General features: G+C 39.5%; 2 protein-coding genes across 6 annotated transcripts in view; both read right to left on the bottom strand.

The window, feature by feature from the left end:
• The window catches only part of LOC122352732 (rab GTPase-activating protein 1), a 70,136-nt gene that overhangs the window by 10,322 nt on the left and 33,808 nt on the right, over positions 1-26,006 (bottom strand). For 4 of the 5 annotated variants that reach the window (XM_043250303.1, XM_043250305.1, XM_043250306.1 and 1 more), the window contains 7 exons: positions 9,956-10,069; positions 6,722-6,796; positions 6,387-6,512; positions 5,396-5,539; positions 5,000-5,041; positions 4,653-4,781; positions 1,521-1,613 (listed from right to left, as the gene is read on the bottom strand). In XM_043250303.1, the coding sequence (XP_043106238.1) occupies positions 1,521-1,613; positions 4,653-4,781; positions 5,000-5,041; positions 5,396-5,539; positions 6,387-6,512; positions 6,722-6,796; positions 9,956-10,069 (723 nt within the window). The remainder of the gene's footprint in view (positions 1-1,520; positions 1,614-4,652; positions 4,782-4,999; positions 5,042-5,395; positions 5,540-6,386; positions 6,513-6,721; positions 6,797-9,955; positions 10,070-26,006) is intronic. The other variant, XM_043250307.1, reaches the window with a different exon arrangement.
• Positions 17,814-24,157, bottom strand: LOC122352734 (probable G-protein coupled receptor 21). Its single transcript, XM_043250310.1, has one exon. The coding sequence runs from the start codon at positions 22,852-22,854 to the stop codon at positions 21,826-21,828; it is 1,029 nt and encodes a 342-aa protein (XP_043106245.1). The 5' UTR covers positions 22,855-24,157; the 3' UTR covers positions 17,814-21,825.

Here is a 26,006-nt window from a genome sequence, read left to right as displayed (position 1 = left end):
TCAAACAATACTGAGTTTCTTTCCTCTGTTGAACACAAAAGAAGATATTTCAAAGCATGTTGTTAACAGCTGCTGGTTGAAACTTCAATAGAACATTCTTCAAAATATCTTCTTTTATGTTCAACACAAGAAACAGTTCATACAGGTTTGGAACAACTTAAGTAAATGATTTTCATTTTTGGATGAACTATCAATTTAATGTGATGCATGTGTGTTAATTCATTCAAAAATTATTACTTTTTTTTTTTTTTTTTTTTCCATGAAAGCTTTTTTTTTGGTTAAAAATGCGAAATCGATATTTCAGCAAGTACATAACCAGCCAGAACTAACATTGTTTCTTTAGCCCAGAGTGGTCATTAATTAAATAATTTATTTAGTTTTGATGGCCTTGTGATCCAGAAAAGATTACGTGTTTATGAATCGGTTTTAAATGTACTTATGATTACAGAAATGACGCAAGATTTGTATTCTCAAGACAACCAGTCCGAAGAGAGCATAGTTTGTTTTTTGGGTTAAAAGAATTTCTTAATATGAAATTAGACTGTCAAGCCATGCTGATGTTGTTCAAATTAATAATTTGAGAATAAAATGTAAAAAATTATTAGCAGGGTTTGATGTGACCTAATCAATCATTTTATTTCAATTTATTATAATGCTTTTTTCCTCAGTTAGTCAGAACCAAGCGTGGCAGACTTATTTGTTCGGATGAAAATATCCAGTTAAAATTCTTATTCGGGTCATATACTGCAGACGTAGTTTAAAATGACTGAACACAGGACTCGCGGCGGTGGAAACAATACCAGTTTTTCAAACATAGCTGGCGACAAAGAGGCAAAGTTCGTTAGTTATTTAGTTAAGAGCTCGTCATGAATGCACTTTTTATACGAAATTCAAAAACATAACTTACTTAAATACATGCATACATTTTTTCCCAAATATTGTTGAGCATAGGTATTAAAAAAAAATTAATTAGAAAAAATTGATTGTGAAATTTAGCGATTTTCTTTTCTCACGCCAGCTGTTTTTAATGTATAAAGACACTCTAACTGCGATCTCGAATACTTCTGAGGACATTTTAACTTGTATAAAGCGTATAGAACCCTGTAGGTGTGTGTGTGTGTGTGTGTGTGTGTGTGTGTGTGTGTGTGTAATTCCCGGTGAGCTGGGCTCAGGCTAGCAGCTGACCGGCGGGCCGCTGTTATCACGAATCCATCTGGCCAGATTTTCATCATCTCCGAGCTCAGCGGTGACCTCGCCTCACATCGCTGCTCATTATAAGCACGGAGCACATATGCTAATAGAGCGAGATACGGGATAGGAAAGGGAGAAAATGAGTTCGAGCTCAGAGCAGAGGAGGAAAGTAGCTCTGATGGCGAGCCAGAACGAAATCTTAGCCGAGATTAAACGCATACGGGCAAACGCACGGATCAGGTAAATATTCATACGCCCATAGTCATGAATGCAGATGTGCAACTCCCAGCAGAGACGCTTCGTGTGTTCACACACACGCTTAAATCTACCTCGTATCTCTCGATGGGCGCCTCCTGCTGTTCCTGCTGCTCTCGAATGGTGTGGTACTCCTTCTCGTACTTCTTCAGCTTCTTCTGACTGATCTGTGACATCAAACACACAGATGTGGGCAACGTAAAATAGTGAATCATTGACATAACTAACATGTTGACAGATGAATGGCACACGACAGGTGGGCTTGAGATAAAATGGAAAATCTATGCTTTATTAGGAATCGTACAGAATTAATGCCATTCAAGCTTTTCTGTAGATATGCATGCATGTAACTAAGAGAGGGACACTGGACGGTGTTTGGCAAGAGTATAGCCATGCTTAGGTTTAGGTGCAAGGCTAAAAATACGAACATTTATCTGTCTAAAGCTAGCCTAAGCTTCAAACATCGCACGCATCTGCTGCATTTTCTGGTGCGATATAGTCAAGTGTAGGTAACATAAATCACTTAAGTAATTGTATTTTGCAATATGAATATTTTTCATAATATAGTTCTCTTTACTGGAAATAATTAATAAATAATTAATATTTAATAATAATTAATAAAATGATAATAATTAAATATAATAAATAATAAATATAATTTATTCTAATAAATAAATTCCCAATACCAATGTTGCTACAAAAGGCAAAACTAATATTAGTCTAATTGATATAAATTTAAAAAAAAAAATCAGAATTTTGTTACTGAAGACAATTAACATCAATTATGTTATGAAAAAAAATCTAGAACTAAATAAGACTAATAATTACTATAAAAAAACCTAATTAAATAGTTTATTTTTTTATAAAGTCAAGCTATTTTTATGAATATTAAAGACATAAGCAGAGATTCCAAAATATATCAGGCCTTGAACAACAACAAAAAAAAATCATGCATGCAAGCATGGAGTAGAGCTCTTCTTCGTGTCTCTTGAGAGTTTAAACCAGCAAGGTTGATGTGATGACACAGCACTGCATTGCAAAGTGAGCACAACAAATCTCTACTGGTTGTCAGATTCATGATAATGATTTATTGGGTATATCACCCAGCCCTGACCAAATTTTAAAGCGATAGCTCACCAAAATATATACCAGAATAAATATCCTTACATACATTTTAAAGTCATATCTACTTTCCACTAACCATCAAATGCCAAGTTTTTATTATGGATGGATGCACTTTATTGGACCATTATAACGCTTGAAGTGCATTTTTTGGGGGAACTGTCTCTTTAACAAAATTGAAAGGCCCAATCTTATTGGCCGCCCCTAGCACAACCAGCATGAATCAATCAAGGTTTTTATGACCAGACCTGCGAGAGGACCTCGATGCTTAAAGCTGCGTTTCAGATTCGCTCTGTACAGGTTCCCCTTTCCAAACGCAACAAGCCTAACTGCTAATTCATTTAACAGGATTTCTGTTCATGCACTTCCTGCACTCTGGACCACATTCACCCCCCCGCAGCTCGACACCATCCAACGACCCAATTTCTGAGAGCGAGCGCGTTTCGTACGGCAACCAGTCATTCCTCACCAGGACACTGCGAGAGCCGCAGGTACGTGTGTGTTTGTAAATGAGCTCTATTTAGCGCCGCGCCGTATCTGACTGCCTCTAGGACACAGAAGCGGCTCTGTTCCATATTTAATCCATAATGCTCCCACAGATGAAATGAGATCCATATAAAAGCCCTCAATGTCAAGAGTAGTTCATCAGTCAGTGTGTTTCCAGCGACACCCGGGGGAACAATTAGGCCTGGGTGTAGTGAAATGTGTGTGTGTGTGTGTGTGTGTGTGTGTAAAGCTCTTTTGATGGTGACTGGTGTGTGGTGTCAGTTTAACTGAGGAAGGGGTTTCTGATTTTGTGACACTGGGCCTCTCGTATTGAAATAGCACACAAACACAGCCAGACTCTGCTGAAAGTCAGCTTTCAGTGCACTGAAGGAGGAGAAGAGAAATAAAGGGCAGTTTGTGTTGGGAGGAAAGCGAGAGAGAGCCACAGGAAACTCAATCTGTCATGTTTTGACGGCGATGAGGAACTGACACATCAATCAAACAGAGCGCATGGGGCGGTGCGTCACTTTAAGAGTCTATATAGCAAAATATTCAATGGCTGTCATTACATTTGATGTGCTCTATCAGCGTTTACATGTGAGGCCGTGGATTAAATCGCTTCATGCATAAAGATTTTTTTTATGATGTCTTTATATGCGAAAGCTCTGTTTATGTGGGCTTTCAGAAGCTGAAAAACTACGATAGAACATTCAAGACGCATGAAGTTTTTATGGGTTTAGGACATGAGGGTGAATAAATGACCATATCTATGGTGAACCTATTAAAAACATTGTCTATTAAACCGATTCAGCTGAAATAAAACTGAACATAAATATAGATGAAAATCTCGCGGGAAAATTAGAAATGTCCTGGCAACGGAGACGAATTACTAAAATTACTGATTGGAAATAAATAGCTAAAACTGAAGTAAAAATTGATTGAACGTAAAAAGCAATACTTTAAGCAACAAACTAATAAAAATGACAAAACTACATGATAAAATTTTTATTTAAATGAAAAATATACAATTAAAAAAATTGAATGAAAACTAAATATCAATGTAAAAGTTAATTCAAAACGTTCACAAAAACCACTGTATAATAGTCACACTTTATATCAGGTGGATTAATTTAAATATAAGTATTTCAAGGCCACCGAAACATAAAGTGGGACCACAATGACGATATTAATTTTAATTATGTAAATAAACTTTTTACTGATTTGTAATGCTCATATATAATGCGATATAAAACAATTGAATGCAGATGAATAAATAAGATCTGGTAGATCTGACTCTTTAGCATCGTGGCTCTTTCTTACTCCTGCAGTGTCCTCTGCTGGCCAAAGCAGATAATTACATCAAGACACTTAATATCCCACTTAATAAAGGTGAAAAATAGATGAATGGTCTATTCGGTCTAAAAACCACTGAATCGCTTTTAAGGCCTTAAAAGAACTAATTATAAACAATAAATAAAATGCAACGTGAACTAGCAGCAATAGACCTTCCCCCTCAGGTCACGCAACATATAGATGAGTTTATGTCTTCGTTTCTGAGCGGACTACAGACATGTTCGTCTGAACTCAAAGGCGCTCACCTTCATGCCGCACGCTAGCTCCATCAGCTTCTTGGCGTTCTCCTCGGAGCGATAGCGCTTGGGCACCGGCACTCGGAAGAACTTCAGCGCACCCTCGAAGTCCGTCTGCAGCAGGTCGTCTTTAGATGTCTGTGGACAGACAGAGAGCTGTTGAGGAAGTTCCCCCTCGTGTTGAGATCTTCAATTCGTGACCCGATCACGCCGATTATCAGGTGACAATATAGTCTAACATCCTGGGATTCGCTGTAACCATGGTGATGAGGCACGGTTGATTTGCAGGTTAATTTTCGGCTTGCATAATTATTATACCTCCTGGTGAAACGATGTGAAATGATGCACCTCCTTACCTTCAATAATGCGAGGGCCACGTTAAAAATGACACTGATGCCCTGAAAGCAGAGATAAAAAAGAGAACAATTAAGAAAAACGAGTATTTTTTCATGCCCGTGTTACATACGTTTTATTATATTAACTCTAAATAACGTTTGGTTTGTCTAAATGTTGTTGTATTTGCTTATTTCTGCTACTAAATGACAATTTATTAAATGCGTTGAAATGTAAAGGTTTATACTTTTGTGCTCAATATTAACATCCTGTTGCATCCGCCATACAGGAAGTGACACAGCGGCACGATCATCAGCGAGCTGAACTGATTTCAATCCTATATATCCTGTGTGTGTGTTCTAAACCAGGAAAAGAGAACGTTCAAGAAATGTATCTAAAATAAAGCAATGAAACGTCACCTCGCACAGCAGAAGGTCTATGATGTGAAAGACCATGTAAAGAGGGAACTTGGCTGTGAAGAGCGTGAGGAACCACTGGGAGGCGTACATGTGCGCTTCCAGACCCAGATTCAGGAAGTGTGCGTACAGGTCTGGGATGCATTCCTGCGGCACACAACACCAAACGAGAATATAAAGCGTTTCTTCAGCAGCACAGCAGATTATTAATGTGACACTGAAGACTGCAGTAATGATGCAGAAAATTCTGCTTTAACGTCACAAGAATAAACTACGTTTGCGATACATTCACATATTTAAACTGCACTAATATTTCACAATATACTGCTTTTGCTATTAAACAAAAGACGTCTCGGTGAGCACAAAGAGACTTCTATCAAAAGCATTAACATCTCACAGACTTCTGAATGTAAGTCATGAGAGAGCAGCACAATTTCCCACAAGATAAAACGCACCTCCATTGCAGATATATCAATAACACATTTGTATTCCTCGGGGCACTTTAATTTATATGACAAAATATGTGTCAGAGATTATTATTTCAAGGTAAGGAACAGCCTATTTAGTTGTTTAAAGTGACAGTTCACCCAAAAACTAATTTATTTATGATTTATTCACTCTCAAGTCATCCTGTGATGTTCAGACAAATGCAATGCTATTATATTGGTGGTGAATGGGGTTTGAGCGCAAAAAAAGCGCATCCATCCATCATAGAAAGCACTCCACACAGCTCCGGGGTGAAGAGAATCGATGAGTTTGTGTAATAAATACACATTTTATGCTTGACCACCAATCACTGCCTTTATAAAGCTGGGACATGTTTCAGTATGATTCAGATTTTATTTGTCTCAAGCAAGAAAGTGACATACACCAGGGTGAGTAAATGACGGGCAAATTTTGTATTGTTTGGTGAGCTATCCCTTTAAACTGCTTAATTACAATCTGTCATTATTCGTATCGAATGTGTGAACTGATACGAGTTTGTGGCTCTAACCTGCATGAGTCTCTCCAGCTGGAAGAACTTGCAGTGCAGGTCTTCAAAGTTCTGCTTGAAGAGCTCCCGGAGACCGTACTCGAACATGATCTTGACCAGCACGCTGAAGGCCTGCTCCTCCGGCATCTACAGCACAAGAGCAGCACAAACACTGATCTAGACAGGGAGTCTCCGCTAGACGGCACCGTCTCAAATCTCAAAGGATGACGTCATATCAGATCGGGCCAAGCGGAGAAACCGTCCCCATCCAAATGCAATAGTGTAGTTTTGACTATTTTGCACACATTCGTTCTGTTAAACGCTCTTTATCTTTATCTGACGTATGAGACACTCACGTGTAACAGCAGCACAGCAGCAAGGAAAGACTGTCCTTGGCAGTAACCGATTTCTTCATCATACACAGAATATGCCTGCAGGATGGAAGATACAGAACGTTATGAATGCGAGGTTATGGGTAGCAGTGATTAAAAATAACCGATTATTTTTTTTTTTTGAGCGTTGGAAGAGTTTTACCATTACCGTTTTACCGTTAGCATCACGCTCCAAAAATGTTCACCGTAAGCATTTAGATACTTTTCCTATTTAAAACCTAACACTTCTGTAGTAAAATTGCATATTAAGACTGATGTAAAAAGAAAAGTTGTGATTTTCTAGCCTATTTCAGGTGCTGCGTAATATCGTTATTACTGCAGAATTAGAGTATAGTTCCTAGTTATATCAGCCTATAAAACAGTAAAACTCAACTATTTAATTCTACATAGAGAGAGAGAGAGAGAGAGAGACAGAGAGAGAGAGAGAGAGAGAGAGAGAGAGAGAGAGAGAGAGAGAGAGAGAGAGAGTGAGTGTGAGAGAGAGAGAGAGAGAGAGAGAGAGAGAGAGAGAGAGAGAGAGAGAGAGAGAGAGAGAGAGAGAGAGAGAGAGAGAGAGAGAGAGAGAGAGAGAGAGACAGAGAGAGAGAGAGAGAGAGAGAGAGAGAGAGAGAGAGAGAGAGAGAGAGAGAGAGAGAGAGAGAGAGAGAGAGAGAGAGAGAGAGAGAGAGAGAGAGAGAGAGAGAGAGAGAGAGAGAGAGAGAGAGAGAGAGAGAGAGAGAGAGAGAGAGAGAGAGAGAGAGAGAGAGAGAGAGAGAGAGAGAGAGAGAGAGAGAGAGAGAGAGAGAGAGAGAGAGAGAGAGAGAGAGAGAGAGAGAGAGAGAGAGAGAGAGAGAGAGAGAGAGAGAGAGAGAGAGAGAGAGAGAGAGAGAGAGAGAGAGAGAGAGAGAGAGAGAGAGAGAGAGAGAGAGAGAGAGAGAGAGAGAGAGAGAGAGAGAGAGAGAGAGAGAGAGAGAGAGAGAGAGAGAGAGAGAGAGAGAGAGAGAGAGAGAGAGAGAGAGAGAGAGAGAGAGAGAGAGAGAGAGAGAGAGAGAGAGAGAGAGAGAGAGAGAGAGAGAGAGAGAGAGAGAGAGAGAGAGAGAGAGAGAGAGAGAGAGAGAGAGAGAGAGAGAGAGAGAGAGAGAGAGAGAGAGAGAGAGAGAGAGAGAGAGAGAGAGAGAGAGAGAGAGAGAGAGAGAGAGAGAGAGAGAGAGAGAGAGAGAGAGAGAGAGAGAGAGAGAGAGAGAGAGAGAGAGAGAGAGAGAGAGAGAGAGAGAGAGAGAGAGAGAGAGAGAGAGAGAGAGAGAGAGAGAGAGAGAGAGAGAGAGAGAGAGAGAGAGAGAGAGAGAGAGAGAGAGAGAGAGAGAGAGAGAGACAGAGAGAGAGAGAGAGAGAGAGAGAGAGAGAGAGAGAGAGAGAGAGACAGAGAGAGAGACAGAGAGAGAGACAGAGAGAGAGACAGAGAGAGAGAGCACGATACAGAGCCTATATTTATTAGGTCCTGCTGTGATAAAGCTCATCGTCACGGTAGTTATCAATCTAAAAATCAGTCGGTAGATTTATTTTAAGACTAACAGTTTAACACTAAATATTGGACATAAATAAACACGTTAAAGATAAAATTTTCAGGTAGCCTAAATGTATTTTTTGGAGTGAAGGTAAATTAAACAGATATATAATCATACATCGTCCCGTCAGCACAACCCTACTGTCATATATTCAAACTTGTGTGTGATTGGTTATGAGACGCATGAGAGCCGAAGCCTAATGAGACACGACTGAAAGAAGAGAAAGCTTGACGGGATACTTACAGACTGACCTACATTCCTCAGAAAACTGTGTTAAAATGTCAGCTAATATTGTGACAATTACAAACTGTGGTGCTAATAAACTTTGTGAAGTGTGTGTGTAGAGAGAGCTGAATCCCGCTGGGTGGTCAATATGAGAAATCTATAGTACTGTATGAGTGATGGAGGTAACAGTCAGAGAGAGGGCTGCTGAATTATTAAGAGACGCCCAAAGATGGAAACACAACCATCAATCTCTTTTCCTTCATAACGTCTGACTTTCACATTAAACCCACTGACCTCATTATTTTTGGGTGAAATTTGAGATGATTTAAAAGTGTTTTGTATGTATTAAACATTCATTAAACCGATCTTCCACCATGAAAGTACTACACCAGACTGTAGTAGAGTACGACTGACTTTATACAAACACTTGGAGATGTTCAAAACACTCAAAGACCGTTAAAGCATCCATCTATCCATCCAATCGGCTGAAATAAATCCAATCAATCCAATTTCATTCATTAAATCTATATATGCATCTAAAAATACATTCATCGATATCTTTTTAGCTATATATCAATATATCCATCCATTCACCTATCTATAAATCTATAATTCATACAGCTATATGCATTCATCCATCAGTATAGCTACATCCATATTTATATCTATCACTCATCTATCTATCCATATATACTGTCTATTCATGCACAAACATATCCACTCAACTATCTATAGATCAGTCTTCTTCATCTATATATCCATACTATCACTTATGCACATATATTATTTTTTATTTCTTATGTTTTTGAAAAACTTAAATTATATATACGTTGCTCATGCCGATGCACTCATGCAAAAGTGTGGAAAAGATTCATTTCTTTATGCATGAACTATTGAATATCAATTTGTTGGTAATGAGTTACCTGCAGATAAATCACAGCTCTGTCGTAGTTCTGTTAAAACGTTGGCTACCAGGTATTAAGATGCCTTACACAAAACATAAAAACGCTTGCTGTTGTAGCTAGACCCAGAAATGCTAAAATATCAGTTTCATCGTTGCATCTTAGATTTTGTATTCTCCTGGGTGCAGATTATATGGAAATTATCATCATATTAAAATATGAATTTATTGGTTATCGGTATCGGCCTATCTGTAAAAAAAAAAAATCATATTGTGCATCCCTAATACATATTCATGCACATATTTATACACGCACACCTTTCTGCACATCAATCATTGAGATCCACCAAGCTACTGTATCTATTTCTATACACGCATAACATTTCGTAAATCAAGTTAAAAAAGAAAATCTATAAAATAAAAGTTTATAAAGAAACCGGAGCAGTCCAAAAGTGCACATTTAACTTTTCTTAAATGGTAGGGAATTGATTTTGCAGAGCTGAAGATGAAGACAGGTCACCTGCTCACCTTACAGATCTTATAGAGAGAGTCCTGGCCGTCACCGCCCGTGTCTTTGAAGTAGTCGTGTGCAGGAAAGGTACGGTTAATGTCACGAGTGATGGCACTGTCCTGAGGGGATTCCTAATAAAAGACAAGAGAGAAAAAACGAGAAACTTTACCACGAGGCACAGCTAATACCATTTAATGACAAAATATAAAATTACATCGCAAAATATAATAAAGACTGTGTGATTTCCATCTCATATGAGAAGCACATTTGTCTTTGCACAAGTGGATCATCCCGTCCTAAACTCTAGCCAAATGTTGAGGCAATGTTGTCGAGTCAAGCTGTTCCCCATTGGCTTTCATTTTATATAGACACATAAAGCACATTCGACTCCTGTCCACTAGGGGGCAGTGGATCGGACGGGTCAACAAACACAACACACACAGTGCAAGAAGATGAGTTGACTGGAACAGGGTGTGTGTGTGTGTGTGTGCGTGCTCAAGAGTACTCGAGTTAATGTAATTAATCACTGTACTTTTCGGATACTTGGTATCAAAGACAATTAGCAACCTTTACTCTCTACTTCACTATTTTTTGAAGGATATCGTTTTTTGTGTGTTTTTGGTGTTTTGAGATGTTCGCTTCTTTTTGTTTCAGAACATAAGCGCCATTGCTCTCCACACAAATCAGTTCTTTTGCTTTTTGTAGCATTTTCTGTCTTGTCTCAGACGTTTATGTCACTTCCTGTCTCCCGTGGTGCTTGTCAGTCAGCATCCTGTATATATACTTTATATATATATATATATCGTTAGCTCTTTGAGAGTTACTGCATGTTATGGTCATTCGGTTCTTGTGTTTTTTGGCTTATTGTTTGTTGTAGCTGGTCTCTTTGAGCCTATATTCAGTATTAGTACAATACTTAACCACTGTTAAAATCAGACACTCCTATACTTCTATATTCATTTCTAACTTGTAGGTATCTGTACTTTTACTCAAGCACTCTTTACACCTCTGTCAGACACAGGTTCAGTCTGAGTTTCAGAGGTATTAGTCTGTTCGCTCCCATGTGCACAGCGATCCATCAAACACCAAAGACACTAGAGCTTCCTGCCTTATTCAATCGAACGGACCACAACTGAACAGAGAGCTTGACAGACTATGGTCATGTGTGTTTTTACTACACGGAAAAGAGCAGAACCATCTTTTTGTGTCCCACAGGAGAAAGCCTTTCAGCCAGACTTTAGATTTCCCTCGTCTTTCAGAAACACGGACGGCAAAAATGTAAATCTCGAATGCGTCCAAGCAAACATCTGTACTGCAAGCTGGTAGACGTGACCCCACAGAAGAACCGAGGACTGTGATCTTCCACCGGTTCACTTAATCACCCAATTAAGCCCCTCAGAAAAGGACGCACGACGCAGTCGATACAAGAGCTCCTTCACAAGACCGAAAGAACATGTAAAATGTCATGCCGAGTCCCTCGGGGGGGTGAGAGCAGAAGAGCCGCAGACAGCCACACGCTCTGGAGGAGATGTTACTTTACCACTGCGCTGGAGTTCACCGAGATCCAGTTTCAATCTATTTAATTTAAACAGGCTACTTGGGATTGTACTGTAAGTTCCTGTGGATTTGAATTATTTAAGATGTTGCTAAAAGGATGGCGTGTAACTGAAGAAAGCAAATGTTCTAATTCTATTAAAGGGATAGTTTGGCATCAAGGCAAAGTCATTGGCTACGGTCAAATGTTTGGTTACCGACAGCTTTCTAAATATCTTTTTGCGTGTTCTACAGGAAAAAAGACATTCATACAAGTTTGGAACAACTTCAGGGTGAGTAAACGATGACAGGATTTTCATTTTTGGGTGAACTGTCCCCTTTAAGATTTAATGGAGAAAAAGAAAAACACATGCACACTCAAACACACCGGTCAGAAATCAGTATCTTTTAGGACCTGCACTCTGTGTAATGTCCTCGACATGTGAGGTTTTCAGAAAAACGACTCTCTAGATAGACAGAAACAAAAAACAGATCACGTTAAACTAGATCGCTCCCTTAATAAACAAAGCGTGAGTGCCGGGAGCTGCAGACTGTTGACGGACAGACGCTATTTCTGTCACACTGCAACACCACACACTTTATTTTTCACAGCCATTATTGCACCCGGTGCATCAAAGCCGGCTCGTGATAGCACAAAACTGCTGAATTCAATTACTCGGGATGCTAAATTTTGCTCTCAAAACTAAGAGTCATAAACAAAGCGCAGTGCAACGCTCTGTTTATTTCTGTCCGGGTTATATAGCAACAATCAGTTCAACTCAAGCCACACAAACTAGTTAAAAAAAGAAAAAGAAACACTAGAGTAAGTAACTGTGAACTACATGTCAACTAGCAGTCTTTAGAGTATTAGAGGACTTATTTTGATGAGACTATCAGAAACTTATTCCACTAAACCCAAACCTACCCTAACAGTCTACTCTGAGAGTCAGTAGACAAGCAGCTGTGAGTTCATGAGAATTAGTTGACATTATAGTTAGTAAAGTGTCTAAAGTAGACTCAATATAAAGTGTAGCAGAAATAAAAAGAGCCTTTCAGCAGAGTTGTGGATATTTGGGTTAACATTAAATCAATTCAATTTACAAGGGAAAATTTAGATGTAAAAGATTTATGTTTGCTCATTCAGTTAATAATCAATGAATCTGTTGATCAGGTTTGTTCTTTTACAGCAATTTTGGATTATTTAAATGTTTTTTGCAATGTATGTTAGACAAGAAAAAGACCAAAAGAAAACATGTGTGTGTATATATATATATATATATATATATATATATATACACATACATGTGTTTTCTTTTAGTCTATATATATATATATAAATATATATTTTTTTGCATTTGGTATATTGTATGGATGAGCTAAGTAGCATATGTATTAAAGTACAGAACATGTATGTGTATATATATATATATATATATATATATATATATATATATATATATAAATAAGAGAATGAGTCACAGCTTTCCAGCATATGTCACAACAATAGCAGGCTACACTTTAATAACAGACTATACAAACATCTATTTGGAAGCTTGAGGGCAAACTGCTGTCTTTTTTTTTGCCATTTCAAAAGACAATAATGCAAAACATTACATAATGTCAGTTATGAGATACTCAAACAGTAACTCACAGAGTACAGTAAAGACACTGCATGAATTTATGGAGTCGTGAGTATGATCGGTGGGATATCTATTATGATATCTGTCATAATTTCAGTAATTTTTTAATTGTGCCCTCTAATATCAGAGATGCAGGAGAAGAAGAGTAATGACTCAATGTACATCTCACACACACACACACACACACAGACACACACACACACACACACACACACACACACACACACACACACACACACACACACACACACACACACACACACACACACACACACACACACACACACACACACACACACACAACCTGCCTGTCTTTCAGAATTCAGTTTTTCAACATTGAACATCGCTCATAAATTGTATGAACAGCAATACAGTAACATATAAATGCATTCAAAAATTAATAGCATCAATATAACTGAATAAAAGAAAATCTAATGGGAAAATACACTACTTCTGGGGTCTGAAAGATTTTATTTTTATATGCATTTTAAAGTCTCTTTTGTTCAGCAAGGCTGTAATTGTAATTAAAAATACAATATATAATTGTTATTACTACTTCAAACAACTGATTTTTATTCTCTTGACGTTAAAGCTGAATTTCCAGCATCATTACTCCAGACTTCATGGTCACATGACCCTTCAGAAATCATTGTAATATGCTGATTATTATAATCTCTGAAAAAAGTTTTGCTGCTTAATGTTCTGGTGGAAACATCTTTTGTCTTCGCTGACACTTTTGGTCATTTTATTGGGAATAAATAAAATGCCCTACATTTCCGAATGGTAGTGTAGATGGGACAGAACTTAATAAATAAAATTGTGAACAAAAAACATTTAGTTTATATATCCGACACACAGCAGACAATCATCTACGCTGCTCTCTTCAGGTTATGTATGTCTGGACGACAGGGTTCAGTCTGAATTCAGGACACCATGTTTTATTCATCCCCTTTCCAGCACCAGACTACAATCTTCCCCAAAAAGCATGATTAATATCAGCTGCCGCACTCCGCCGTTCTTCAATCACAGTGAAAAACGGTGACAGAAGGAACAGAACAAGGTCCATTTCTTCTGTCACCAGTTCTCCAGTCTCTCTCTCTTTTGACGCTCACAGAAAGTCGCCATAGGCGTTGTAGTTTTGGGCCAAATTCACACCATCCCACATATAACACAAGCCAATCACCACCTGCTAACAACCTTACAGAGACTAAAGCCCGAGAAATAACCTTCGGGGAACATTTGCTTTCCAAAGAATAGCCAAGCAGGCCGGCGTGTGAGTGAAGAGCGCTCGAAAGCCTCCCACACATTTGCACTAACAGCAGATTCCTGCCTTAGTAAGCATACCCCTTTTCAAAGATTAATTACCCTCTCTTTCTATAATTGATGCTATGTTTATGTGGAAGAGAAGAGCCACTAAATAATGCATCTGCAGCCAGCAGCTCGGCAGCTACTCAAACCCGGGCCGAACATGAGGCAGACTGACCCTCCGCTCACACCGGCTCCGGACCGAAGAGGGTCTGAGGAGACGCAAGCAGCTAAAACTGGGTCAGTGTGAGACGAGAGCATAATCGAACCCGTCTGAGGAGAGGAAGATCAGATCAGGCTCAGGATACGAGGTGATGAGTGTTTAGCCTTAGATTAGAGAAACCAACCAGCTCTACGTGCCTAAGTGTACCAAGTTCAGGACGTGTGCGTATGTATGTATATATATATATATATATATATATATATATATATATATATATATATATATATATATAAGTTAACAATGCAAAAAATGTACATTCAAATGGCAAAAAAAATGATGCGTTAAATAAATATGACGACTTTATAAATGTCAAGTGGTTTAAGTATTAAAAGAAAAGTAACATTTTCCCTGCACCTTGAATGCATACAAAATAAAATAAAAATTTTAATACATTTTTTGTTACCTATAGTTACGTAATACAAATATTACTTAATATTTTTGGGCTATAGTAGTCAATGTTAATCATGTTAATAAATTCAATATAATACAATACAACAGTAGACGGTTTCTCAAATATTATATTTTAACAGCTTAATTATTCAGCCAAAAAATTATAATAAAAGATGCCAAAACACCCCAAAACTTTACAAAGCATTTCATAATAGCCATTGTAAAAAGCGCTATACAAATAAACTTGAATTGAATTGAATTGAATAAATAATACAAAATAACGCATACCAAACATACACATTTTGCATTTTAAATTGCTGTTAAAAATAAATAAATATACCACGGAAATCTGTAAAACAGCACACTGTGTACTATAGAATTTTTCTGTTTATTTTTATAGATATTTCAGCATTTTTTTTAATGTTACATTGCATTGCATTGTATTTTAGTGTTAAACGAAATGTCTGCAAAAAGTACATTTTCTGTTATTTTACAGATTTTTTTTTTTACAGTGTGAAGGGCCAAAAAAATAAATCAAACGGCATTACTCCGAAGCGATCTTTAAACAGTGATGCATGAGGAAATGAGCAGAAACCAAGCATCAGGTCTTCAGTTTAAGAGGCACACATTTCTTCCTCTCAAGCATTTCCATGAAAACGAACAAGAGGAATTAAAGAAGAGCGAGAATGCTAAGAATGGCAGGAAAAGATGAATAATAAACAAAGAATTAATGGATGGAGCCAAAGAAAATGCCATGCTTTTTTATTTTGCTTTCTGAAGGTTTTCCAAAACCTCTCCTTCTCGAACCTCCAGCAGGAGGAAGTCTGAACAGGTTCAGGGCTTGCTGGGATGACTCAGATAAGGAGCTGTATTTATGTTCTGCCAATATCAGAGAAAGTCATCCTAGACTCGGAGAAGTGCTAAGAAAAGCGTGGTGATGTAAGAGCGTTTAAAAGTAGATGTGTGTGAACCTCTTGCGTGAGCGCCGAGCGCTGTGTTTGGACTGTGATGGGGAGATTGTGTGTGTGCTGGGGAAGGCTGCGTCCGCAGGAAGCGCTGGACGTTTTTTCCCCCTGACCATTGTTTACGGTCACTTATTCTGATAGGCAACAATAGGCGAAAATGGCATTTTGTTTTTCTTGGGGGAGGCTGATTATAAAAAGTATAGTGAGCCTGATGAAAGAAAGCGAGCGAGTCGGTGGGTTCAGTCCAATCACTCCCTCACTAGGAGAGAGGCAGGGAGGGTCCACTTCCTCTTCCCTTCAACATATCACCCACTGGGCACATGTCAGGGAGAGCCAGCGCTCCCCAGGGTCTGGTACAATACATTAGTGACTGAAGAAAGCTTTAATGAGACTCGGTTGTACACTATATTACGTAAACGATCATTGAGGAAACACAGTTAGGACGCAGTGTTACGCTGAACATTGCTTTAGCCTCTTTTGCTTTAAAAAGGGTGTTCTGAGAAACTGATAATAAGTATACTGAAATCATTAATTATTCATGACTTCACAAGAAAGCGTGACCTCCAGAAAGCCATTGCTAATATACTGTTGATGCATCACAGTCCTGCTTGGTTTCTATTTTGGTGGTGTTGTTTGGTTGTCCCATCCATTGTGAGTCCAATCCATTTCTTTTTCCTTTTTTCAAAAAAAGGTTAAAAAAAAAAATCAAAAAGCATGTCTAAATCAAATTTTGCTCCAATTTATTAATAAAACTAAGGCCCTGTGAATTTTTTTTTTCTTATTTTGTTAGATTTTTTTTTTTTTACCAAATACTCAGTTGTCCATTAATATTCTAGATTATGGTTTAATTATTAAACAATATATTAAAAAATATATTTTCATAATCAAAAGCTTCTTTACTCAACTTATTGGATATAAAGAAAAATCTGTTTTTTTTCTGTTGTGCATTTTTCTGGTAAACAAATACTATTTGTATTAAGTATTCCTTAAAAACATATTTTATTAGTAATATATTTCTGTCACAGTCTCCTTTATTTTCTCAGGTTGCTGTGAAGACCTTTAAGTTTTAGGGTTTTTTTTCTCAAATGAAGTGTAATTTTTTAGTGTCAAGTAGGATTTTAACATTTTTACATTTTAGAATCAAATAAACACTGACACGTCATCAGTGTATCAGTGTGACATCACAAACTGTGACGTCAACACGATGAAGATTTAAAACCCCGAAAATTAAAATGAACCACTTTTCTCCAACAGTTAAAGTGACTGGATGCTATAAATTGCTTGTCGCTGGAACCTTGTTGCATTGCTTCCGGCGGCGAGGCGATGTTCAGTGAATGTTACTGCATAGTAAAAGGCTATTTAATGACTCGTTTTCTTGGAAGATTTTTTTTTAAAACGCATTCAAATGTATTTTTTTCTGCAAAATGGTTGGTCTTCCAGCTTGACATGCAAAAACATAAATGTTAAATTTGGTGAGATCAAAAACTGAAAAATGATGCGATAACAAATAAGGGCATGAGAGACTTGCAGCACTTATGAAAACAAAGACAATTCTGACTTTAAATATACGTCACAGAAAACCAAATGTTTAATTTGGCACAACTTAAAAACACACATTCTTGCCCAACGAATGCATGACGTTTCTCCGTTTTTACAGCGACGTGTGCTTTTGACGCTAATTTGCCAATGCACGAAATTACCAACCAGAGATGATTATAAATGCACTGTCAGAAACGCACACTAGCACATACATCTACATAAAAAAACATGAATACATTCACCACACACACACACACACACACAATAACAAGCATTCAAACATGATATAAGATCACATTTATTTCCTCAGTGCAGATATAGCAGAATATAAATATATTATTGACAATTATTTTCTAAAACATGACATCGTTACAAAATTTGCGGTACACCACATCAGTACCTCAGCTACAGCCCTACACACCAGACAACTTGTTGATATGCTGAAGAAAATACGGAGAAGCCAAGCAACTTCAGTCCAAATCATTGTAAATCCCAAAGACTTTGCAGTGCTTTCATATTCTCTTGCGATACCAACTGAAATACAATGTGGAATGCATTAAAGTGAAAGTCGAAAAACAATTCTCTCCAGTTAATCAAATAAAAACCGGACCCGCTTGCAGGAGGGCAAGATCATGAGCAATTCGTTAAGGAGCCCGGCTCAGCAATTTAGCAGACTTTTAAAACATACATGATTAAGCTCAATAAAGATGCCTAGCACAATCAACACAAAGTTACGGAGTGGACTGTGTGTGTGTGTGTGTGTGTGTGTGTGTGTGTGTTTTGTGCACGGAGGGGTGTGCACTGAGAAAACACACTGTTCCAGCTCAGCCCTCCATTTTCTGCGATGGCAGGGGCCGACTGGGTCCTTCGTCCTAATATGGCACAGCGGAGAGCAAGTCATCTTGGGAGATTTTCTCCCTTGAGAGCGCTAGCCCTTGACTTTGATTTCAAGAACAGAGCGGTTTTCCCACAGGAAAGAAAAAAAAAGAAAAAAAAAAGAATGCTTTGGCATCATAAGGAGAACAAAAACAAACAAAAGCTCTCTGGCATCAAAATGTCCCAAAGGTTGAAATGCTTCCTCCAGCTTTTTACCCATGACAGAAGTACCATCATCTATAAAGCTAAACATGCAATGTTAACACCCGTTCAGGCAACATTAGAGCCTCGCTCTCATTCCAAAACATACAATTCCATTAGTATTACTTAAAACCAAACCTACTTACAATATCCTTCAGACAGCGGAAATAACCAATATCTACAGCATCTAAAAACACAGATACGCATGCTTCAAGATTTGGATTTTCACAGCAGTTAAAGCAGAAAACCCAACTTTATAAAAATAATTAACTGGCGACCAATGGAAAAAGACATCAGAATCGGAGGGAAAAAAATGGATGGTTTCACGAAATTCAACCGATCCGAATGGGTAACACACAACCGAGGCAGTTTTTCAAGCATGACCATCAAATCCTGGCCGTTTAATTTAATCTGATTCCTTTAAATGAATACGGGGAAGGTTTCTTAGGACGGGAGGGAGGAAGCAGTCTTGGGTGAGTCCAGAGCTCCAGGGACATTAAAAAGTCCAAAAAGCAATCAAGACGAATGCTAAAAACAAGCTCATTGACTAGAAACGCGCCTTTGTTCTGTTTAACACGCATACATATCCATGCACGTGTCCACGCACTCATGGTCATGTGCGATCAATAAAACAACGGATGGGTAAACGGCTAACAAATTCTTTCAGTTCTGGTTCAAAAACAGCACTTTGCCAGAGGCAGCAAGATCAAGATCTACATTTGAACAAACAAGCTGGGACACTTGGAAAAAATAAAAGCCCTTTTTCTATTGTGTGTGATATGTTTTCTATCGCTCTCCATCTCTGTCTAGCGAGTGGAAGTATTGCACAGCGCCCTGCCACGACACGGCAGTTCAGACTTTATGCGTCTCCTATCAAAATCTTGACCAAACACTTAGACACATAGTCATAAGACACTTCTTCACGTCACAGTATTACAATTATGAAAGCACGTCTTCGGTCATTAATTGAAGTGAAGCAGCGTATAAACAAGATCAATTTCTGACAGTCGTAAAACTGGTTTTGGTGATAAAAGGAGAGCATTTTTCCATAGTGTCATACAAAAAAGTATTTGGGAATATGCCACAATACATAACCCTCTCCAACGGAAAACATTCTCTTAAAACAATTTAAGGTCATAAATACTATTAGATTAAATACAAAGAGGAATGCAGACTGTTTTTATAATAACATCTTACTACAAACAATCAGTCCATTCAACAACAATTAATACATTTCGTGGTTCCTCATACATATACATACACACACACACACACATATACATATATATATATATATATATATATATATATATATATATATATATATATATATATATATATAAAAAAAATACTCCATCAGAGAACACCAATAAATATTGATACTTTGGTCAGCTATGAAGACAAAGCTATCTGCATAAGAAATCATGTTTAACAGTACCATCCAAATGAGAGAATTTATGATCACAGCATGAAAAAGACACAGGGCATGATTTTCAATGCCCTCAATTTTCTTGGCACCTCCACATATGAATTATGTACATGTATCTATGTCATAAAGATAAGTAGTACAGCGCAGTAAGATGCGGTTCATTGTTGTTCTTTTTTTGTGTGTGAGCACATGCAGGACTCTTCATTAACATCTGCCTTAAAACTTGGACCTCTGCATCCCGATATATCAGTTACAGCAGCTTTTCTTCTTATGTCCATTTTATCCATTAAGTGTCCTAATTTGATTATAGCAATCTTATTGGTTTTTGCCCACATCAGCAACCTTTACCACTAAAGTCTTGTTCATCTAAAGGATCCTGTGACGGAATTGAGCAAATAACATCTCTTAAGATCACGTGTTTCTGTTGTGCTTAACTGCATTATACAATATTTTAAGTGTGATTGTGCGCTTAGAAAATGCATTTGAACAGATGTGACCCATACCCCTTAATCATTCATCCCTAGCATTAAAACACATTGTAACCAGTGGAAGCGAACCAAACATGGCAAGAGAACTGCACACGACTGACACTTCAGGGCAGAGGGCAAGTCCAAGAGTCATTCTGTCCAGCAGATACTCCAGCAATACTCCAAGCAGTCAAATAGATTGTTTTGGGGGTTTTTTCTCAAAATGACTTGCTGGACGGTGGATTCCAACTAAGCAGTTCGTCTCCAGTGTGATCAAGGTTTAGAAAAGAGTCAGGCAGAATAAGTCGTCTGTTTGCAGTTTATTACTGTGTTTTTTTTAAGGATGGTGTCCTTTGACTGGAGGCGTGGTTATGTAATCCCTTCATGGCTTTAAATAAGCAGAAAATGGGAAGTCCGTGTAATCATGGCATTGCTTGGGGGCTGGGGTCGACTTCTGCTCTTTGGGAAAACAGCTTTTTAAAAAATCCAATTGCGATTGCTGAAGGTCAAGACTTGTCATGGATCCAAAGACAAAAAAACACTAGCAAACACATTCTTCAACTGAGAGCAGGGTAGTGATCAGATTATCTCAGAAATTCAGAGGCAAGACTCAGATTTTACTAGTAAAAACATAAATAAGATCATGAGTCCAAAACCAGGTAAGCCCTTGGAAATGCTTTATAGTCTTTGTCCAGAAGTCATTTAACATCTGTATTATTTAAAGTTTTAGATCAGTATAACTGGGATCTTAACTTTTTTTTTCTCTTACATATGAATACATGTGAGACAGTTAACAGGAGAAACAGAGACTACTTGTTCTCGCTGTTCTGGCCACATGATCAAAACTAAAAGTCAACAGCCCACAAAGGCCAGCAAAATGTGTCACAAAGTCACTGAAAGACGAATGTTTGCCTTCGATAACTCAGTTAATATCACTAATAAAAACTATGCTTTTTGCATACAGAGAATGTTTAATGCAATCTAAAGACTTCACAATCACAAGAAAGATTTTCCTCCTTTTCTATGTTGCTTCATTTATCCTTGCAGCAAAAACTGCGAAGAATGGTATATCTGCAAATACCGATGAGAATAGCCCACTCTCGCATAGCTGTCCACTTCATCTTTAATGACCAAGGTCAAGGATCCATTTCTTGCTGCCAGGTAATTCTGCAACTATCCACATGACCTTTGTCAACTTGCCCCACCTGGCTTGAACTGGGACAGTGCACAGATGTCGAGACAAATCTTCAGTATTTGCTTTCAACTTGATATGACCCTTGCCATCAAAATTAAGCTCACTATCTTGCCAAAAGATAACGTCACACATGGCAAGCAGGCCGTGGAGGTGCTTGTGGGTCTCCTAGGGGCTTCTTGGTGTCGCTACGTTGCAGGCATAGCAGGCAAATGCGCTTGAGACCTTTGCGGAAGGCGCTGTTCGACAGGCTGTAGATGAGACAGTTGCAAAAACTATTGCTTATTGCCAGCCATGTGGTTAGAAATGAGGCAATGGCGTGGTGGTATATCCCTGCGCTCTCTAGTAAGAAGTAAATGATGTAGGGTAGCCAAAGCAGGTAGAACACACTGGTGATTCGGAAGAGCACGGTGGCATAGCGCTTGTCCGTGCAGGCTTGCTCACCCGGCTCGGGATCCTGTGGGCCGAATCGAGCCCTCCGCTCGCTGATCTGCCGAGTGTGCTGCCGACAGATCCGAAAGATATGGGCGTAGGTGAAACAAACGGTGAAAGCAGCTGGTGCGTAGAGGGCTGCGACAATAAACGCGGTAAAAAGGGGCTGGGTGTCCCAGGAAGAGCACCATTTAAATACATCTCCGTGGTATCCCGGCTTGCCCCAACCAAAGAAAGACGGCAAAAAGATGAGTGCAGAGTACAGCCAAATAAGAGCAATGCAAGTACGAAGACGGCAGGGTGTGACCAGAGCAGTGTAGGAAAGAGGCCGGGTGATGGCAACATAACGGTCAATACTGACGCACGCCAGTGAGGCCATGGAGACGCTCTTCAACACACAGACCATGTAGCTGAAGACCATGCAGGTAAGTTTCTCGTTCACACCCTCCAGGTGGTGCAGGAGGGACAGAGAGGGGATAAGACAGCTGACCCCAACCAGAAAGTCTGCATACGCCATAGTCTGTATAAAGGAGCTAGTGGTATGGTGGCTGAGTAGCGGGGCACAGTGGAAAACAAAGATAACCACCAGGTTCCCGGAGATGATAAGCACTGTCAAGAAGAGAATAACGGCTACTTCCAGCAGACAGGTGTTGAAGATCTGAGAGTAGCCAATGTTCAGCAGGCAGAAGGTTTCTGTGCTATGGTTCAACTCAGTTGCGTTCATCTTGTTCAGGGTGCGCTTGGGCGCACAATTAGGGTGCTAGTTCCTCGGGGGCCTAGCTCAGCAAAGGCTGCCCACAGTACGGCTGACATGGGGGAGGTGTCCGTGCCAGGTGCCTTCCATATCAGCAGCAACATGAGCCACGAATCCACAGCAATCCTTTCACCAAAGCACACACATGCAGCGACAGTATCCTGAGGAGAGTCACTTACTACAAGCGGCTGTGAAGGGTAGCTTAAATTCCGGCTCAAGACCCAGCAGTAGCGGACATAAACACTCCCCTCTTTTATCAGTCCCCCAGCTTTCCGGGGAGAAGCGCAGCTGCGTCTGAACGGGGCAGGCAGCTGCCGGCACAGGAAAAAAGCAAAGGAAGCAAAGTCCTTGCCACACTGTTCATAAAAGTCCCAGTTGCTCTCACACACTTATTAGTCCGGAGGATCTGCGCGGGAGATTCCTCACAATAGCGTAGTCAATTCGTTTATTCCTTTAAAACCCCAAAAAAGGATGTAATCCAGAGTCCGATGCCTTTGCAGCAACTTCAGTCGTCAGTCAAGCGGAGACTGGGGAATCTCTTCAGCGTGTGCCGGGCACCCAGTTCCCTCACATCAGCGTGGAGGAAGTGTGTGTGATCGAGGATGAAGGAACAGCAAGTGGTGATTGGCATTTCAAACGGAGAAGGGGCTCTCCAGAGAGAAGCCAGCGTCTGGAATGTAAATGAAGGACAGAGTGGTGTGATGCAGAAAGCAGTCTCTCTCTCTCTCTCTCCTCTGTGGCACTGATGCATCCTCGCTCCTTCCTTCCCTCTCTCCCTCCCTCACTCCGCTGCAGCAGCGCTCAAACTCCTCCCACCCTTGGCTCTAGCCAGTGAGCAGATGTCGGAGCACAAGCAGAGAAGAGGCATCCCCTTCTCTTGTCTATCCATACCCTCCTTCACCCCGCTTATTTCTTCTCTCAAAAATATGAAAAAGGTATTGCCTTCAGATTTTAACAGACTCCCTGAACACTATCATTCTAATAAAAAACTTGTGTGCGTTATCCTTCCTTTTCATTCTATTCCCTTCGCAATTCCAATGCAACATCCCTCCCCGCACTCGGTCTCTTTGCCCCTCATACACGGACACATGCAAAAGAACAGCAGGAAGCCAGAGTTTAGCTTTTCCAGTGTGCCAGAAATAAACCAAGTACATACATTTCTTATTAGATTAGCTTTTCGTGGCATCATAATTAAAATTACCACAGCTTTATGCAGTATTGTGGAAAGTTCACCACAAAATGAAAAGTCTGTCATTAATCATTCACCCCCATGTCGGTCTAAAGTTATAAGACCTTCCTTCATGTTCAGAACACAAATTGATTTCTCACCCTAAATTTTCATGCTTGGGTGAACAATCCCATTAAGTAACTGCCCCTTTAAGTACTTCTATACACATTAAGAAGCATTAAATCAGATGCATTAATTTTTCTTGTGCGTTTGTTTCCCAATCAACATCAGATAAATTAAGTTCAAAGGTGAGATTGACGTGCAAGTAGAATCCGTGCATGCGAGCAACTGAATTACTAAGGATATTGTAGATTGATTTGTGCCAGTCTGGTTTAAGTAAATCTTGACCGTACAGATTTACTGAACTCTCGAGTCACAAATGAACCAGTTTACATTTTTCACCTTTATTAGTCCCCGTTACGACTGTAATATTAAAACTGCAGCACCCCTTTAGTCTCCTTCCATTCTTTCACTGCCAGAATCTGCAAACACTCACACACAGTCCCCACTTTCACGCATCCCCTCAGCCAGGCACACGAGGGGCTAAAAATAGGCCCAACTTGAAAGGTGGGGAGCAGACGACACTGGGCTCATCCATTAGGAGGAGGACAATGAGGAGTAAAGGAGGAAATAAAGTGGAATGGAAGGGCTGAATGGATGAAATCGAATGAGGCGACAAAGATAAAGAAACGCAGACCTTAGAGTAAACGGGATATTTAATTTGACAAAAATGAGGCTGTGAAGGATGGAAATACAGTTTCTTCAGTGACACCATTGCATAACTGCATCTCAATCATTCTGGTAAAACGCTCCTTATGCGATACGACCAGGGACCATTTAATCCACAATTGTGATTGGTGCATGAAATCTCAGGTTAAATTAATAATAAACACAAATAAAATGTTTTCCACATCCTCCTTGATGTTGCAGGCCCTCTTATGTTTAACCGATTATCACAACAGACAAAACTCCATCCTACTTTTATTTCTCCTTCAGTATGCATTTTACACAATCAATCACAATACATACTGCGATTACTTTCGTATTGACAAGAACGAACAGAACTTAAAGCCGTCTATTCTGACCGTGCTCTATAGGAGATGAGAGAAACACTGTCCCTATAGTGAGGTGCTAGTGCTAGTCTGATGCATCCTCCAGCCTGACTCAGCTGCTCTGTGAAAACACTGCTAACACGAACAGCACATACTCATCCCTTCATATAGTGAGACAGCAGCTTTTACATCAGTAGTCAGCCAAACTCTCAGCCCCACAAACCTGGACATCGCTGCTAAGGCAGAGACCAGCCAGAATCCTGCTGTATAGACCACCCACAGCCTTCCTCCATAAACCCTGCACAATCCCCTGGGTCTAGACCATTCAGCGTGACATTAACCCCACAGAGCAGCGAAGCTATTTTGGTACAGACAAGCATGCTACTATGTGCCATATTAAAAGGTCTTCTATTGAACACAATGAAGCCGAAGACTATCTGTTCTCTATTCTGTTAAGTCACGACTGGCGGATATTTATTGCGGTGTGTTTAGAATGCCGGGACCTGAAGTGAGAAGAGGTGCAGGCGGCCGCGGACTAACAGGCCAGGCTTTGTGTTAGCCGTTTGTTTTTATTCACCGCATGGGGTGCTGTGTGAGGAGTGTCTAGAGAAATCTGTGTGTATGTCTGACCTCTGCGTCTGTGTTTATGGACACTGGAACATCTGGTAATAGTATGAGCCCAAAGAAATGCAGGCCGACAAACATGCTCGGGTGTGCAGATGGGTGCAGAGTGAAGCAAGCATCCAAAATCCTGTTACCATGTCAGTGGCAGACAATTTAATATTCGATGAACAAAAACAGAAGTAGAGCCATGTGAATGGGGATTTAGTCCATGCCAGTCT

Source organism: Puntigrus tetrazona, chromosome 10 (assembly GCF_018831695.1).
Source record: "Puntigrus tetrazona isolate hp1 chromosome 10, ASM1883169v1, whole genome shotgun sequence".
Lineage (NCBI taxonomy): Eukaryota > Metazoa > Chordata > Actinopteri > Cypriniformes > Cyprinidae > Puntigrus > Puntigrus tetrazona.
The sequence above is the reverse complement of the archived record's forward strand: the minus strand, read 5'-3'. Positions and strand labels throughout refer to the sequence as shown.